Here is a 19,606-nt window from a genome sequence, read left to right on the forward strand (position 1 = left end):
AATTAGAAAAGACTTTCTGCAAGGAGAGAGTAAAACATTGTATAAATTAGTAAACTACTTCCAAGGACCTTTCCTTACCATCAACTTCAACCTCTGCCTCCTCTTAACCTTGGTCCCAGTTAAGCATGATGGCATATTGTAGGCCCCAGATTTTTGAGAGCCAGGTGGCCTCTTTATTTCAGAATCCAGAACTTTCTCCTCTCTGGGACTTGCAAGAAGCTGTGTCTGGGGCTAGCTGTTTATCTAAGCCTTTTCCTTTGGCTCCACTATATTGCTAGTTGGTGGCTCATTAAGAGGTAACAGCAGAAGATAGGGCAGGGATGATAAAGATAAATTAAAACCAATGCATATTATTTGGCCTTCTGTTTGGTCAGCACATAAGTAAAAGTTCATCATAGGCATAATAGTTAGTTCCTTAGTGGAATATATGATCTGAATAGAAAAAAGTGTGAGAAAGAGAGAAAACCTTCTTCCTCTAAGTTAATTTTACAGTCATTACTTTGTGTATGTATGACTGTGCATGAAAAGATCAATACACAATTAATGATACACATTTGCCAAGTACTTTGTTTCCCCCCAAAGTGCTCTCAAATGTATTGCCTCATTTTTATCCTCAGGGTGCATATGAAGCAAAGTAAAATGGATTTCTCTCCCTTTCATTTATAAGGAAACTGAGACCCAAAGATGTTGAATGACATGCCTAAAGTTATACAATTAGTCCTTCCCGTTTTATACATGCATAGAGAATCATGTAGATTCTATGTGGGGAATGAAAGCCACTTAGTTGTAATATTGTAAATGAAGCTTGGTGACCTGTTTGATCAGCACATAAGTAAATGTAAAAGTTTATCATAGGCATAATAGTAACTTCCTTGTTGGTATATATGATCTGAACAAAGAGGAGAGAGGGGAGGGGGGGAGAGAGAGAAATTTTTTATTCTAAATTAATTTTACAGTAAACAAAAGAAATACTTTGAAGATGTCTAGAAATACAACTTTAAGTAATTTTGGGTAGGTAGAGAATTGCAGGAACAGACACAGCAACTGTTAGGAGAAAGGAGTGATGATCAGGATAAGGGGCTATTACAAAAGCAAAGGCTTCAGACTTCTAAAGTACTTGGGGACAAACAAAGGCAGGCCCTTTTATCACTGAGAGAGGTTCTTCTCAGGCTCTTTAGCTCTAATCACCCATTAGGCTTCTGATAAATCAGAGACTGTTTCGTTTTTTGTGTTTGCGTACTAGCAAAGTATCTGACACACTATGGAACTTAATAAGTATTTGCAAATTGATTGTTCAAATTAATTGTGCAAAGAGCATTCTTCCTACTGACCTGCTGAGGCTGAGAGAAAACAGTCTGAAATCACTCATGGCAATGATGCGTTCCTGATATGTTCCTTCAAGCAGATAACTTGGATTGACAACTAGTGTGCACTGGCAGAAGCCACGCACAACTGTGTAAGGGAGAGAGTGTCAAAAGTATCCCAGGATCAAAATACATAAATGTGCAAGTATAGAAAGAAGCAGCAAGTAAAGGAGAAGCAGGAATCACACAGCTGAAAAGGGTCCTTAGCAATCAACATTCTCCTCCTTTATCAAGCCAGTAGCTTATTAAGAAGAGCATTTGGTACAGCCGGTTGCAGATGATTTGGCTCATCCTTTTGTCTCTACTCATGCAAAATAGATGATCGTTAAGAAATCTGGTGTACTTCTCAAGTGGAATTCTTGTAGGCCCATTGAAATAAGGGGGAGTTCATACCTAGAGTCCTGATATTTCACTCCCTGTGAATTAGTTGACTTCCTTAGTGTTTCCTCATTATCTTTATAGGGCAGTATCTCATCTCTTGTTTTCCAAAATAGTAGAGGACCTATGACTAAACCCTGTTGTTTTATAGCAGGTGGGAACTAGGCAGCTGGCCTTAGTCAAAATAGAAGAAATGACAAGCCTCAAATATAATCATTCAAATTTTACCTGGAAAAAGCTTAGATTTATATGCTTAAGAAGGGTATAGTTGTACATATAGAAAATGAGAAATTTTTATCTCTTTATAAATGTGTCTGAAAAATACTTGGATTGCAAATGGATCAAAGACGGAATTTGTGTTATTGTTATAAAATAGAAAATTATAATAAGTTTGACTTCAACTTCTTGAAAAGTTCTAGAATTAATTATTAGAGACACTTAGTGAACATCAGTAAAAGGAAGCAATGATGCTCAAGATTCAACAAGGTTTTAATCAAGAAAAGTTCATGGCAGAGTAACTTCATTTCCTTTTTTTTGACAATGTTACTAGATCAGTGTTGATCAGGAGAATAATAATAATAATAATAATTCCTGTCACTTATGAGAACACTTGGTCTATAATGCTTTGTCTCAACCTGGTAATAACCTTGTAAAGACAAGTATTCTGGGTATTTTGCTATTTTGCAGTTGGGAAAATTGAGGTTTGGAGAGATTTAGCCTAGCCCTACAAGTGGTTACATAGCTAGTAGCAGAGGCAAGATTTTAATTAAGTTCTTCAAGTTTATCACTCTCTGCCCTGTAGAATTTGACAAAATATACTGGTTTTTTTTGGACAGGATGGAGAGATTTGAACTAGATATCACCTTTATTAGGGGAATTAAGAACTAATTATGAGAATCCAAATAATGGTCATAAATAGTTCTGGGTCAGCTTTGAAGAAGGTGAAAATGCTGGGATTTCTGCTTGACCCTAGGCTCTTTGACATTTTTTAATTAATGACATGAATAAAAGTATAGATGACATGCTTATCAAATTTGCAGATGACACAAGGCTGAGATCTTTGAATCAGGATTCAAAAAAATCTTGACAGACTGTAACACTGGGGCTCAGTCTCCCTAGTGGATTTGTGGACATTCCTTCCTGTGATGAAAAGATTGACCCATCTATTTGTCTTGAGTATTTGTCCATGACCTCCCATAAATATGCCATGGAGTTTTACCATATATGCTGAGGGCTTTCCTCATGTTCTTCTGATATTGCAAAGAAGCAGGTTGTACATTAATGATCCCCAGATTTATGTTGCCTGGATGATGTTCTTTGTACCACGTTTCCTGTGTAGCTATCTTCTCTGTATGCTGTGCTGTAGCCTGCTCATGGCTGCTGCAAACCTCTGTACTGCCCTCTGTGACTGTCAAGTTTCTGTTCTTCAAAGACAATTCTGAATGTCACAGTTTAAGGACATTCATAAGCTAGAGAGCATCCAGAGCATTGTGGCCATGAAGACAGAAGGCCTTTAAGGTCGTGCCTTATGAAAATCCATGAAAAGAAAGGGAGAAGAGAAGATTCAGGAGCACATTATCAGTGTCCTCAAATTTCTGAATGGGCTCTCATAAGAAAGGATGAATATGCTTGATTTGCTTGGTTTCAGAGGGCAAAATGTAAAGGTTTTGATTTGGTGTAATCAGCAAGTTTTTATTTAATGCCTACTCTGTGCAAAACACTCCTAGATAGACACGGGGGATACTAATGCAGAAATGAGACAGCTCCTGCCTTCAAGGAGTTTACATTCTACTGGAAGGTTACAGCATGTTCCCAGATAAGTGACAGAAGTGAGAGACTAACAACTGGGGCAAGAAATGAAGGCCTCTTGAAAGAAATGTCTTTTTAAGTTACCTAGGAATTCCAGAAGACAGAAATGAAGAAAGAGCATTTTATATGTATGTCTAGATGTATGACATATATGTGTATATGCATATTTTATTTTATATGTTACATAAGGCGATGCAGGACTAATACATTATTAATCTGATGTACATTTTTAAAAATGTAAAAAAGACATTTTTAAAAGCAGTGATAAAGATGAAATAATTTTTTTTAATTTTATTAATAATATGAAAAACCTTTTCACTTTCACTAAAGATATTGTGAAAGATAATTATCCAGGATATTATTAAGGATAATACCTTCAGTGAGAACAATGTGATTATATATGCCTTTTTAGAAAAAAACTCACATATGTCTTGTGGGGAATAAGTAGGGCAGGCTTATTAATAATAATTATTAGTCATTTAGAACTCAGTTCATTTGGTCAGCTTAGCTAGCCAAGCAGGTAAAATTTTAAGACATTCTTTTAAAATGGAAAGATCCATGATATAATAATCCAAAAAAATTCCTAATATTAAATACACTAGTGTTTCAGCAGGAGTCCCCACAGACAATGCAAAAATAAGCAAAAAAGCAATTATCTTTGAATTTAGCTCAGCAGAAAGTTCTCAGTATAAACTCCTCCTTTTTTATCCTTCTTTATTTCCATAGGTCTGCTTAAGGAACATAGCTTAATTTCTAATTCATGTTTGGAGATTTTAGTTGTGACTTTTCATGAATGAGGAATAGCAGAAAGGCTTGTCTGATCAGACTGAAGATTACAGGAAAAGGACTGATGTATAATAAGGCTGAGTGGGCCAAGTTGTGAAGAGTTCAAAATGCCAAAGAACTTTATAGTTCACCCATAAGTCAGAGAACAAGTGTAGATTTTGTGATTGGAAGAGTTTCAAAAATGATAAGAATGAGGAAAGATTTGAAGCAAAAAGACCAGTTTGGAAGCTTTGCTGATAATCTATATGAGCAATGATGAACTAGATAGAAGGGGACAGTTGAGGGGGTTGTTGTGGAGAAAAGTGGTAAGATTCAGCAACTGATTAGATACATAGGGTGAGTGAAAGTGATGGAGTTGTCAGTGAGTTTGTAAACTTGGATCACTGGAAGGATGGTTTGTCCTTGACAGAGATAGGAAAGTATGTGAAATGGGTTTAGGGGGACTTGGGGAGTGGAGTGGGAAATGATGTAATGAGATCCAAACCAATTCATACTAGCTCATCCTGCTATATCTATAATGAAAAAGGAGAAGGGAGAAGCCCTTATGGATTATTTGTCTAGAACACAGATTCTTTTCTCTAAGGGGTTCTGCTTACTTTCATGGTAAGGAGTATGTGTCTTGGGAGCAGAGGGAGTGTTGAATTTTCCCACTGGAACCTGCCCAGCTGCTACTACAAGTTCCCAGATAACTAGTTGTAACTGTCCCAAAGGGACAACATGGGGTGGGGGGCGGGAGGAATGGTCAATTAGACTAGAGATTGTACTTTGCAAATGAGCCATAGAGTTTTTGGATGATAGGTGATAGGTAGGAGGTAGAATAGGTGTTGATTTGGAGACAAGTCCAGTAATTGAATATTGTGGGGAGGTTGGGATCTGACTCATCTTTTCACCCTCCAGTTGGTGGATCATACATCTTTTGGGCATGTGCCATTCATGTCCTGGAACACTCAATGGAGTACTCCTTTTATGTATAGTCCATATTAAAATTATACAAAAAAATTTATACATAATCCAAGCTTCTTGCTTCCACAGTTTGTTGCTCTGGGGCAGCTAGGTGGCACAGTGGATAGAGCACCAGCCTTGAATTCAGGAGGACCCAAGTTCAAATCTGGTCTCAGACACTTAACAAATCCTAGCTGTGTGACCCTGAGCAAGTCACTTAACCCCAGCCTCAAAAAAAAAAAAAAAAAAAAAAAAAAAAAAGACTGACTTCCAGCCAAGATGGCGGCGTGGAGACAGACAGCTGCTTGAGCTCCGTGTTTTCTCTCAGGACTTACTTCATGACAAGCCTCAGAGTTAATGCTTGACCAGAAAAGAAACCCACAAATAATCACCAAGAGACGACATCCTTGACATTCGCCAGAGAAAGTCTTTGTTTGCTTGGGGGAGGGTCGAACAGACTGGGCGCAGACTGAGGGCAGGCAAACCAGAGGGAGACAGACAGCTCACACAGCTCAGACCAGAGAAGGGGAGGGGTACGATCTCTGCCGTTTCTGCAAAAAAGACTTTTACCCCAGTGTGGATATTCCGTCTTGGCAGCAAGCCAGGAGCAACAGAGAGGGTGTAAACACCAGAGGTGAAGAATAAAACCCCGGAAAGCTGGAGTCTTATTATAGTAAGACCACCCCCAACCCCCACCTGGAGTGACTCAGAGTACTCAAGAGCGCAGACACAGCGCAGCCATTGCTGTCCTGTTAGTGGCTTGCTGCTGCCCTCCCCCCCAGTCTGTAGAGGAAGGCCATTAACACCATCCAGCCCCATCCTCCCCAAAACAGACCTATTGTTTCTCTTGTCAATTTGTTTTCTTCAATTTGCTCTGACAAAATGAACAAAAAATTCAAAAGGGCTCTAACCATTGACAGCTTCTGTATGGAGAGAGAGCAGACTTCAAACACTGAGGACACTAAAAGCAGATTGTCCCCAGAGGAATCCCCTAAGGGGGATATGAGCTGCTCCTCAATACAAAAGAATCTCATAGAGGAAATCAAAAAGCCTCTCACAAGAGAGCTAGAAGAGAAATGGGAAGCTTGGCAAGAGAGCCTGGAGAAGTCATTCCATGCATTTAAAGATAGAGTGGATAAAGAAAACAAATCATTGAGAAACAAAATCAGTGAATTGGAAAAGGTAAACAACTCCAAGGAAAACAGGATTAGTGAGCTGGATAAAGAAATCAGGTCTCTAAAAAATAAAATGGATAAAATGGAAATAAGTTCCGTAGAAGAAAAAAACTCACTTAAAAATACAATTGGACAATTTAAAAAAAGATATAAAAAAAGTAAGTGAAGAAAATACATCATTGAAAATTAGACTGGAACAAGTAGAAATGAATGACTCAAGGAGAAACCAAGAGGTAGTCAAGCAAAACCAGAGAAATGAAACAATTGAAAAGAATGTCAAGTACCTTATTAGAAAGACAACAGACCTGGAAAACAGATCCAGGAGAGACAATTTGAGAATAATCGGACTCCCTGAAAAATGTGAGGGAAAAAAAGAGCTTGGACACTATTTTTGAGGAAATATCAAAGAGAACTGCCCAGACATTTTGGAAACAGAGAGTAAAATAGACATTGAAAAAATTCACCGATCACCTATTGAAAGGGACCCTAAAATCAAAATGCCAAGAAATATAGTGGCCAAGTTCAAGAACCATCAGACAAAGGAAAAAATATTGGAAGCTGCTAGAAAAAAGCAATTCAGATATGGAGGAGCCACAATAAGGATAACCCAGGATCTAGCAGTGTCCACATTAAAAGAATGAAGGGCCTGGAACATAATATTCCGAGAGGCTAAGGAACTTGGTATGCAGCCAAGAATAACTTACCCAGCAAAAATGAGCATCGTTTTACAGGGAAGAAGATGAACATTTAGTGAATTAAACGAATTCCATCTATTCTTGATGGAAAAACCAGACGTACATAAAATGTTTGATCTTCAAATACAGAACTCAAGAGATTTCTAAAAAGGTAAAAAGAAATCTTGAGAACTATACTTCTGCCAAAAAAAAATATGTAAAGAACATATGTACAATTTGTCCTAGTAACTGGAGGTGGAAAGGAAATTATATCATAAAAAAGTATAAAGTGGTGGTACTACATCTCATGAAGAGGCAAAAGTAACCTATTATATCTAAGAGAAAAAAAGGAGGGAGATGAACATAGTGTGTATCAATAGACATATTCAATTTATGGTGAAACTCCTTCCACTTCATTGAAAAGTGAGAGGGAAGGAGTAAGCTAAGGGGAAGGGAATACAGAAATTGTGAGGAAAAGGGGTAAAATAAGGGGAGGAACTTTAAGGTGGGGGAGGGATCCTAAAAAGGGAGGGCTGTGAAAAGCAAGTGGTGTTCACCAGTTTAATACTGGATAGGAGGGTAAAAGGGAAGGAAAGGGGAAAAGCATAAGCAGGGGTTAATAGGATGGCAAGCAATACAGAATTAGTCATTCTAACCATAAATGTGAATGGGGCAAACTGCCTCATTAAAAGGAAGCAGTTAGCAGACTGGATTAAAAGTCAGAATCCTACTATATATTGTTTACAGGAAACACACCTGAAACAGGGTGATACATTCAAAATAAAAGTAAAAGGGTGGAGCAGAATCTACTATGCTTCAGGCAAAGCCAAAAAAGCAGGGGTAGCCATCCTCATCTCAGATCAAGCAAAAACAAAAATTGATCTAATTAAAAGAGATAAGGAAGGGCACTATATCCTGCTAAAGGGGAGCATCAATAATGAAGCAGTATCAATATTAAACATATACGCACCAAGTAGTGCAGCATCTAAATTCTTAAAAGAGAAATTAAGAGAGCTGCAAGAAGAAATAGACAGCAAAACTATAATAGTGGGAGATCTCAACCTTGCACTCTCAGAATTAGATAAATCAAACCACAAAATAAATAAGAAAGAAGTCAAAGAGGTAAATAGAATACTAGAAAAGTTTGATAGATCTTTGGTGAAAGCTAAATGGAGACAGAAAGGAGTATACTTTCTTCTCAGCAGTTCATGGAACCTATACAAAAATTGATCATATACTAGGGCATAAAAACCTCAAAATCAAATGCAGTAAGGCAGAAATAATAAATGCATCCTTTTCATACCACAATGCAATTAAAATTACATTTAATAAAAAGCCAGGGGAAAATAGACCAAAAAATAATTGGAAACTAAATAATCTTATACTAAAGAATGATTGGGTAAAACAGCAAATCATAGACATAATTAATAACTTCACCCAAGAAAATGACAATAATGAGACATCATACCAAAATGTGTGGGATACAGCCAAAGCAGTAATAAGGGGAAGTTTTATATCTCTACAGGCCTACTTGCATAAAATAGAGAAAGAGAGGGCCAACAAATTGGGCTTACAATTAAAATTGCTAGAAAAGGAACAAATTAAAAACCCCCAGACAAACACAAAACTTGAAATTCAAAAAATAAGGTGAGATTAATAAAATTGAAAGTAAAAAAACTATTGAATTAATTAATAAAACTAAGACTTGGTTCTATGAAAAAACCAACAAAATAGACAAACCCTTAGTAAACCTGATTAAAAAAAAAGAAAGAGAAAAAGCAAATTGTTAGTCTTGAAAATGAAAAGGGAGAACTCACCACTAATGAAGAGGAAATTAGAACAATAGTTAGGAGCTACTTTGCTCAACTTTATGCCAATCAATTCAATAACTTAAATGAAATGGAAGAATACCTTCAAAAATATAGCTTGCCCAGATTAACAGAAGAAGAAGTAAGTAGTCTAAATAATCCCATCTCAGAAAAAGAAATAGAACAAGCTATTAACCAACTCCTTAAGAAAAAATCCCCAGGACCAGATGGATTTACATGTGAATTCTACCAAACATTTAAAGAACAACTAACTCCAATGCTATATAAACTATTTGAAAAAATAGGGATTGAAGGAGTCCTACCAAATTCCTTTTATGACACAGACATGGTACTGATACCTAAACCAGGTAGATCGAAAACTGAGAAAGAAAACTATAGACCAATTTCCTTAATGAATATTGATGCTAAAATCTTAAATAAGATATTAGCAAAAAGACTTCAGAAAATCATCCCCAGGATAATACACTATGATCAAGTGGGATTTATACCAGGAATGCAGGGCTGGTTTAATATTAGGAAAACTATTAGTATAATTGACCATATTAATAATCAAATTAATAAAAACCATATGATCATCTCAATAGATGCAGAAAAAGCATTTGATAAAATCCAACATCCATTCCTACTGAAAACGCTTGAGAGTATAGGAATAAATGGACTATTCCTTAAAATAATAACGAGCATATATTTAAAACCTTCAGTAAACATCATATGTAATGGCAATAAACTAGAACCTTTCCCAGTAAGATCAGGAGTGAAACAAGGTTGCCCACTATCACCATTACCATTCAATATAGTACTAGAAACTCTAGCCTTGGCAATAAGAGCCGAGAAAGAGATTCAAGGAATTAGAGTAGGAAATGAAGAAATCAAATTATCACTCTTTGCAGATGACATGATGGTATACTTAGAAAACCCCAAAGACTCTGCTAAAAAGCTATTAGAAATAATTCAGAATTTTAGCAAAGTTGCAGGATACAAAATAAATCCACATAAATCCTCAGCATTTTTATACATTACCAACACAATCCAACAGCAAGAGATACAAAGAGAAATTCCATTCAAAATAATGGTTGATAGTATAAAATATTTGGGAATATATCTACCAAAGGAAAGTCAGGAATTATATGAGCAAAATTACAAAACACTTGCCACAAAAATAAAGTCAGATTTAAGTAATTGGAAAGACATTCAATGCTCTTGGATAGGCCGAGCGAATATAATTAAGATGACAATACTCCCTAAACTAATCTATTTATTTAGTGCTATACCAATCAGACTTCCAAGAAACTATTTTAATGACCTAGAAAAAAATAACAACAGAATTCATATGGAACAACAAAAGGTCTAGAATTTCAAGGGAAGTAATGAAAAAAAAATTAAATCAAGGTGGTCTAGTTGTACCTGATCTAATGCGATATTATAAAGCAGCAGTCACCAAAACCATTTGGTATTGGCTAAGAAATAGACTAGTTGATCAGTGGCATAGGTTAGGTTCACAGGGCAAGATAGTGAATAAAAATAGCAATCTAGTGTTTGACAAACCCAAAGATCCCAAATTTTGGGATAAGAATTCATTATTTGACAAAAACTGCTGGGAAAACACAATTTATTGCTCTGTCTGAAGAGGATTCAGTTTATATTTTGGTGTTGTGCACTAAAGTAACATTTTTCAAAATGCTTCCTTAGATCAGAAGTTTTACTTCTGGTTTTAACAGAATTTTTGTGCTTTCTATCTAATGGTGCTTTTTTTTTTTTTCCATTTCTATGCTGTGAGAGGGTTTGTCAAGGGAAGAGAAAGATCGAGAGAAGCATCATTGAAGCTTCTCAGTGATATACAAGCCTTTGGCATCTTTTTTTCTGAATACTGAACTACATAGTCTTACACATTTTTACCTTTCTTACCTTTTCCCTTTATATCTTAGCATATGTGTTTACTTAGTTTGACAACCTTAAATTCTCCCCAAAATTTCTTCCTTTTCATCTTCTGCCACAGACAGTGGCACAAAAGCCTTAGTTGTCTTCTCAGTGGTTTTTTTGTTTGTTTGTTTGTTTGTCTTCATCAATAGCACTTCACTTCAGTGGAACAAATTTCTCATAAAATGATGTTGCCCTTGGGTACAGGATGAGAACCTCATAATTTATCTCTCCAAGGAAAACCTCTGAGCCATATTTTCATTTAACTGCAACTTCCTTATTCCTTATAGTTTCATTTATACCAAGAATGTCAATATTGATATGGTTCAGTTCTTGTAATCCAACTCATTGGAATTTAGTCTCAGTGGTAAAATTAATGTTGTTAAATGAGCTAAACCTTGTGATTTTTTTTCTTTGATCCTTTTTTTCTGCTACCATCACTGCCAAAGCCAAATGGGGGAAATACAGGGCTGTGTGTGTGTGTGTGTGTGTGTGTGTGTGTGTGTGTGTGTGTGTGTGTGTTGTATTGTATTATATTTTGTGTCTTGGGTTGTCATGGCTAAATAATCCATAGCCTAGTAGCCAAACTTATTAGAAAAGAGCTTCTTTGAATTTAGTGAGACTGTTCCTCAGCCAGCAACTGCTTCTTGCCAAGACTGACCTCAAAGCCTCTCCAGTTTTTTAAAATCTGCCAGAGCTTACAACCATCAGGACCAAGGTCTCCTCCTGGCCACAATGAGTCTTCCACATTGGATCGTGGTGAAAGAGAGGACTTTTCTTAGGCATTCGTTTAAATCAGTTTTGAAATAGAGTGTATTCACAGTGCAGAGAAGAATATTCTGAACTGCTAGAGAGTTCATTAGAATCCCAAAAGTCAGGAAGAATCTTCTTGAGTTCAAATTTGATCTCAGATACTTACTAGCTGTGTGTCCCTGGGAAAATCACTTAACCTTGTTTACATCAGTTTCCTCATCAAATGAACTAGAGAAAGAATTGTCAAACCACTCTAGCATCTTTTGGATGATAGGTGATAGGTAGGAGGTAGAATAGGTTTGATTTGGAGACAAGTCCAATAATTGAATATTATGGGGAGGTTGGGATCTGACCCATCTTTTCACCCTCCAGTTGGTGGATCATACATCTTTTGGGCATGTGCCATACTCCTATTCATGTCCTGGAACACTCAATGGAGTACTCCTTTTATATATAGTCCTTAAAGAAAACCCCAAATGAGATCATGAAGAGTCAGACAAAACCAAAAAACAACTGAACAGCACATAGTTGTTTGCATATTGTTTCCTTCATTAAATTGTGATTTCCTTTTCTTGGTGTGTCCAGTGCTTACCACAGTATCATTATGCTAAGCTGACTCCTATTATGACTTATAGGACTGGCAGATAGTAGATGTTTAATACATTCTTACAGGGTTGACTTGACTTGCTATATTGCTTTTACCTCCTAATTGATTTACTTGTAATTAGGATAAGGTGCCCAAGAGTCCCATCATTATTCCTTCAAGGCTTGAACAGTCAAGCTTCCAAAAACCTGATAAATAAAAAGGAAATTTACTATATCTTCCCATGAAATTAGAAATCTTTTTAAGATAGAAAAGCAAAACTATCAACAATTATTTCTGTTTCTGTTAAATATCTGATTATTATATTCAGTTAGGACTCTCAGTAATCCCTAACTAGTATTAATCTTAATCCTTTTCTTTTTATCTCTTTAGATATATTTTTAAGCATTCTTTAACATTCTTACACACTCTGGTGCTGAAAGTCTCCCTCTCACCTCAGGTTTGAACACAGTTGAGCTGTGCAGCTAAAATCCTGACTACAGCCATCAAAGTTCTTTCCTTCTATCAACAAAATTTATGTGAGTGTCTCTTATGTACAGTGCATTGTTGCAGAGATTACCAGACACCCAGGCATGTACTAAATGCTTTTGAGCAAAATTTCATAAGTTATGTGTAGCACTTTGAACTGCATGATAATAACACAAATGTGTATAACACTTTACCCAATTCTTTTGCGTAAATTATCTCATTTTATCCTTCTAACCACCCTACGGGGTAAGGAGAACAGGTGTTTTTATTCCCATTTTGCAAATTAGGAAATTGAGATTCATAAAGGTTATAGCTTGCTGATGGTTTTGACTGTTGGGTTAGGGTTAGATTTTACACCTATGTCTTCTGATTCACATCCAATGTCTTTTACATTAAACTGGGTTGTGAATTCTCTTAAATGGTAGGCTAAAGAGACAGTATACTTTAAGGCATCAGAAAACCATTGAAGGTTTTGAAACTTGGGAATAGCATAAAAACTGTCTTCTGGGAAGAGGAATCTTTTAGCTGTGTACATAACTGGAGAAGGAATACAAAAAACAAATGCAATCATTTTAATATGTTAAGGGTCAGAATTGAATAGTTGAGAGGAATATGTTATCTGTATATTTATAAATATATCTATGTGCATTTATGTATATGTAAGTGTACATGTGGGCATACACTTATGTGTATATTGTATATGTGTGCAAATTGATTTAATTAGCCAAAATCTTTATTGGATTGCTGCTGAAAGGAAATCTCAGAAGGCAAAGGTAGAATGGGGTGCAGGTAAAAAGGAAACTAGGACCAGGGACCAAGAAAGGCTTCCCTCAGAAATTGGGATTTAATCTGATTCTTGAAGCAAGCTAGGAAACAGAGATAGAGAAAGAGTTCCAGGCTTGAGAAGGCAGTGAGTGAAAAGACAACAACTGGAAAATGGAAAATGTGTGAAGGATAACAAGGTCAGTGTGACTTCATCATAGATTATGTGGAGAAGAGTAAAGTATAAGAAGATTGGAAAGAGGCCAGGTTAAGAACCTTAATTACCAAATAGAGGTTTTTTTTATTTGATCCTAGAAGCACTAGAGAGTGGAACTGATTGAGTAGGGAGTTGATGTGGTCCCACTTGAGCATTACAAAGATCACCTGAGCATCTGAGTGGAAGGTAGTTTGCATGGGGAGAGACTTGAGGCAGGAAGACCGACCAGAAGTGTATTGCCCGAGATGATAAGAAGTTGCCCTATGGTGGTGACTGTATGAGGGGAGAAAAGGGAGCCTCAATAAAAGATGTAGTCCATCCAGGTGATGGGGATGGGATAGTGAAGAAACTAATGCCACACAGAGAGTGAATGAACACATGTGATATTTAGCCTGGAGAAGAAAAGAATTCTTGATAGACATGACCTGGCAAGTAGAAGAGAGTTCAGGGTTGTCCTCTTGTTCTCAAAAAACACAATAAGAAGCTACAGCTGGAAGTTGCAGAGAGGTATTTTTAGATGTGGCATAAGGAAAAACTTCCTAATAACTAGAGTTGTTCAAAAATGGAAAGGGCTGCTTTGGGAGGAAATAGATTTTTCTTCTAGTACAAATTGGATGCCTCTTTTGGGGGAATATTACAGGAGGTATTCCTGCTCAGTTATGGACTAGAATTAGGTCTCTACTAATTCTAAGGTTCTGTGATTCTCACATTTGAGAAATCATGTGAAAGGAGAATTAATAGAATTTAGTAACTATTTAAATATGAAAAATGAGGAAGGACAATTCAAAAAGAACTATAAATTTCTGAGCCTGGAGACAAGATGGATGTTGCTGCCGTTATCTGACCAGTTTGAGTGTAAATAATAACTCCATGTTTATGTATCACTTAACAGTTTATAAAACATAATATTCATATCTCTGTAAATTAGGAAATGGAGAAATTATTTTCCCTATTTTACATATGACAACACTGAGGCTCAGAGACATCAGTTGATTTATTTACAATAGTCCATTGAAACATCAGAACCAGAATTCCTGAAATTCACTATACCAACACTGTCTCTAAAAATACGTTTATTTTTAAACATGCCAAATTTGTTGTGATGGTGATGCATCTTTGGAATTGTCCAACTAGCAATAGAAATACAGGCTGAGAACTCGGTGCTAGGATGAGGATTTCAAAATCATTCTCATACAGGTAATGATGAAGATGTGTGATGAGTAAATGAGATTGCAGAAGAAGAACTACTAAGTACATATGTTGCCTTCTCTTTTTTTTAGGGGGGGGGAGGTTGGTTGGTTTGTTTCTCATCTCTCTCAACTGGAATATGCACAAAGGTGATAATTAAACTTGTGAGAGTACATGTACTTGCTGAATAAAAAGATAATTGTAGATGGGAGGACTGAACATTGAGGAAAGCTAGAGGAAGAAATAAGAACCACTTAAAGGAGGCTAAGATGACACAGCCAGATTGTGGAATATCATGGAAGTCAAGAAAAAAAATTTTAGGAGACAATGAGGAATAGTATCAGATATTGCAGGAACATCAAGGAAAATATATCTGGATGACAGTTTTGATAGAGTGGTAGAGGGAGGAGTTAGATTTGTAGGGTAATGAAAAACTACTATAACAGTAAGTATAGACTACTTGTTGTAGAAGTTTGACAGTGGAAGAAAAGAAATAGAATTAGTGGGAACAAAGTGAAAGTTTGTTTTTTTTTTTTAAATATGAGGGAGTCCTCTATATTTGTATATAGAAAAGAAACCCATGTAAAAGCAAAGATTCAAGATGTTTAAAGGAATAATTGTAACAAATATATCATACTTTTGGATGAGTAGCATTTTAGACTTGGGATGAGATAGACAGGACACAGATTAACCTTAGAAAGGTTTATTCTTGAGATGAACAAAGGAAGAAAAATGAGTATAAAATGAAAAAGTTATGTTTATCTTACCTTCTTTCTTGCTTAGTTTGGGTAGGAAAGTGGGCCCAAAGAATTGCCTTACTAACTGGGCCCAAAGAATTGCCTTACTAACTATCTCAAAAGCATCCCTCCCTCTTTCCCTCCCTCCCTCCTTCCTTCCCTCCCTTCCTTCTTTCTCTTTCTCCCTCCTTTCCTCCCTAAACTGGAAGTATAATGAATCTGATCCCAATGCTAATCAATATGGAAGCCTTAACCTGCTTGTTTTTTTCTGATCCACACCTATATTTTCACCCTTCTCAAGCAACCTGCTGAGTCTCTGCTCTCAGGGTTTTTACCATAAGTGCCATAATTAGAGTACATGCTATTGACTTTATCCCCACTTTAGTTCAGAACTCTCAAACCTACAAGGATCTTTGTTCTCGACCTTCCCAAGAATTGGGAATTACAGGACTATTCCACCACACTTGAGAAAGATATTTTAAATATACCTATATTAAAAGGTTTTAAACAGTGATATAAAGAGATTTCTCTAAACATGCTAAAATATATCTTTGTGGATGTCTGCATTTGAAAGATGCCCCAAAGAGTTATGTTCTATTTCTTCCAGTCCTGAGGCACCCCCACCCCCAGAACCTGCCTGGGAAGAAAAGCAAACCAGTGTGCTACACCTGACGGGAGTGGACTTTCGGGAAGCCCTGAAGAAAAAGAAGCATGCTCTTGTCATGTTCTACGCACCCTGTGAGTAGGCAGAGACAGCCATCTAGACATGAAATTCATGTGGAGAGGGGAGTAAATGGAAGCTAGCCCCCTTTATCTGAAAAAAAACAAAAAACAAATAGCATCTCTGCATCAAAGGCAGAGGCTGAGAGATTCTCTGAGTACACAGGATATACAACTGGAAAGGACCTTAGATTACTTAATCTAGTTCTCTCTTATTAAGATGAGAAAACTAAGGTCCAGAAAGGGGAAGTGATTTTATCCATGCTTTTATAACTAGGGAATGACTTGAATCCAGTCTTCTGACTCAAAGTCCAATGTCTTTCCCCTTGCATTATGATCTGGAGCATTTGTACCTTATCACTACATTACAAGAAAGGAATACCTGGTTTGTAATGATGATTGCCAAATTGCCTTCTCTTATCAGTTCCAATATCTCACACCCACAATTGTTGTCTAACTTAAATACTTCCTGTTTCTATATATGACAGGCAGCTTACACAGCCTTCTTCCTAGCAGGCCACGTAACCATCATATTCTCCTATCTTGTCCTCTTTCTTTTTAATTAGACTCATATTCTCCTATCTTGTCCTCTTTCTCTTTAATTAAACTTTGATGGCCTGGAAAATTTGAGTAACACCCTTCTTTCTGAATAGGGCTGGCCCTCTTTGACCCTCCTGAATCCCTGTGGGATGCAGCAGACCCTCTGCCACAGCTGCCGCATTGCCTTCCCCAAACTCCCATAAAGGTCTGGTTTTAATCAAAGACTAATCTAAGGTGGAGCCCCAACTCTGTTCCTACACTAGTATTTGTGATTTTAGGCCTTTGTGTATTCCCATTTTAAACATCTTAATTGATACTTAACAAAATAGATTTTAGGATTTCCTACTTTGCTGTCTCACCTTTCTCTTTTCCCCAAGTTGTGGCTCAGCCTAATGGAGTGAAGATAATAGAAGCTGAGATCCATGGGGAATGCTGGAGCTGTGAAGTTTAGTTTACTAACAAACTCACACAGTTGTCATCAGCCCTCCTTTGGGGGTCCCACTGCCCCTAACTTTCATCTAGAACAGTTTTCTGAGGTTTCAGCTGTACCCCACAGGAGACTTCAGATATTCTGTCAACTCAGCAGATGCAGAATTTCTGTTTGAGAGTTGATTTAGAAGTCAGGACCCTCTCTCTCTGTATTTGCTATTCCCTTTTCAAACTAGTACCTCCTGCCTGCAGGACTTCTTATAAAGAGTTCTGGTCCTTCACTACTGTTGTTTCTTAAGCCTTAGAATTTCTTTGTGAAAATGTCTGCAGCAATATAAATGGAAAGAACAAAAAAAAAAAGAAAAGAAAAGAAAATTAACACTGTATAATTACCCTCCCTTCTAACTCACACAGATCACACATTCTACTTGGCAAAGAAAAGATGGATTCTTCTATCTTCAGAGTCACATTTGGTCTTTATTGTCATAGTTTCATAACATGCAGAGCAGGGATTCCTTAGGATCCAGATAAGGTACAGGCCCTGAATTATCAGACTTTTAGGTGGTATCACTACTCAATCTCAACAGGTAATGATGTTGTTTTTGTTTTTGTTTCTGTTCTTTTCAGTTATATTGTAGTGATTGTATATATTGTTTTCTTGGCATTGCCTTTCACTTTGTTTCATATAAAAGTCTTTCCATACTTTTCCACAATCTTTATTTTCTTTTATTATAGTACGTATGATACTTAGTTACATTCACAAATCTATTTGTTTAATCATTCCTCCAAGACATCTACTTTGTTTCAATTCTTTGCCACTATGAAAGCTATCTTAGTGTACATTGGACATTTCTTTTTATCATCAGCGTCCACAGGCTGATGTGAATGTATGCCTAACAGTAAGCTCGGGCTCAAAAGGTCTAGACTTTAGTCACTTTCTTGGCATTATCCCAGAATTGTTTTCCAGAATGAATGAAGCATTCCACAAGTCTTCTAACATAGCTACTCCCTCACTAACTATTCATCTTTTGTCATACTTGGCAGCTTTCTAATAATATAGATTAACCTCAAAGTATATTATTAATGATTTTTATTATATTTTCATATATTTATTGATAGTTTACAACTCTTTAGAGAGTTCTTTGTTCATATTATTAGAATGCACATAATTGCACTTTGACAAGTTATCTACTAAGAGATAGTTTTTGGTGTCATATATTTCTGTTATTTTTTTTATGTATTTTGACTGTCAAACCCTTATGAGAGATAATTGGTGCAAATTTTTTCCTGGTTGGCCACTTCTCTTCTTATCCTAGTTATATTAATTTGAAGTGCAAAAACTATTCAATTTCATGTAAACGAAGTTAAAGTCTTTTGTGACAATCTTTGTCTCCAGTTTGATTAAGAATTCTCCCCTTAATCATTACCATTAAAAAATCATAAGAGAAGTAATTTATAAGACTATGGACAGGAGAATTCTTACCCCTCCTCCTTTCTTCAACAAAGTAGTAACAACATTGCCCTTAGTGCTCTTTATTCATTTTCTGTATTCACATCTTTAAAACGCATAGAATAGATAGAGATAGAGATAGATAAAAAATCAAAAGCCATTCCCCAGTGAACAAGTGGTAAAAGTGCCCAGCAAATTCGTAAAGATGAAAAAGTTAGGAATAGTGTGGGAGTAGTTGGAATCATAAACTAGTGTACCCATTTCAGTAAGCAATATGGAATCATTCAAATAAAGTGAGTAAAGTGTCTATACCCTTTGACTCAGAGATTCCACTATTATGCATATGCCCCAAAGTATATGTTTCATAAGAAGAAAATCCACATATTACACAAAATATTTCTAAGAGGACTTCTTATGGTAGCAAAGAACTAGAAATGAAGTAGGTGCCCATTATTAGGAAATGGTTAAACACGTGAATGTAATGGAGTAGTATTGTGCTGTTTAAAAAATGATCATTTTAGGGGGCAGCTAGGTGGCACAGTGGATAGAGCACCAGCCTTGAATTCAGGAGGACGGGAGTTCAAATCTGGTCTAGTCTCCTAGCTGTGTGACCCTGGGCAAGTCACTTAACCCCAGCCTCAAAAAAAAAAAAAAAAAAAAAAATGATCATTTTATGAATACAAAAAAAGGAAGATTTACAGAAAGTGATTTAGAGTGCAGCACAAGAAAAACAATATATACTTTGACTGCAACAATATAGAAGTAAAGAACAACAAACAGAAAACAGTTGAAACTGAATTTTGCAAAATTAAAACAAAGAACCATGAACCCAGAGGAGAGATATTTGAAGACAACTTCCTCTCT

The 19,606-nt window shown here is 36.4% G+C and overlaps 1 protein-coding gene across 1 annotated transcript in view; it reads left to right on the forward strand.

Annotated features, from left to right (window-relative positions):
- The window catches only part of PDIA5 (protein disulfide isomerase family A member 5), a 187,375-nt gene that overhangs the window by 152,557 nt on the left and 15,212 nt on the right, over positions 1 to 19,606 (forward strand). Inside the window, exon 14 of the mRNA XM_074301401.1 lies at positions 16,211 to 16,341. Coding sequence (XP_074157502.1) covers positions 16,211 to 16,341 — 131 coding nt within the window. The remainder of the gene's footprint in view (positions 1 to 16,210; positions 16,342 to 19,606) is intronic.

The sequence above is a fragment of the Sminthopsis crassicaudata genome, chromosome 3 (genome assembly GCF_048593235.1).
Source record: "Sminthopsis crassicaudata isolate SCR6 chromosome 3, ASM4859323v1, whole genome shotgun sequence".
In the NCBI taxonomy this organism is placed as follows: Eukaryota; Metazoa; Chordata; class Mammalia; order Dasyuromorphia; family Dasyuridae; genus Sminthopsis; species Sminthopsis crassicaudata.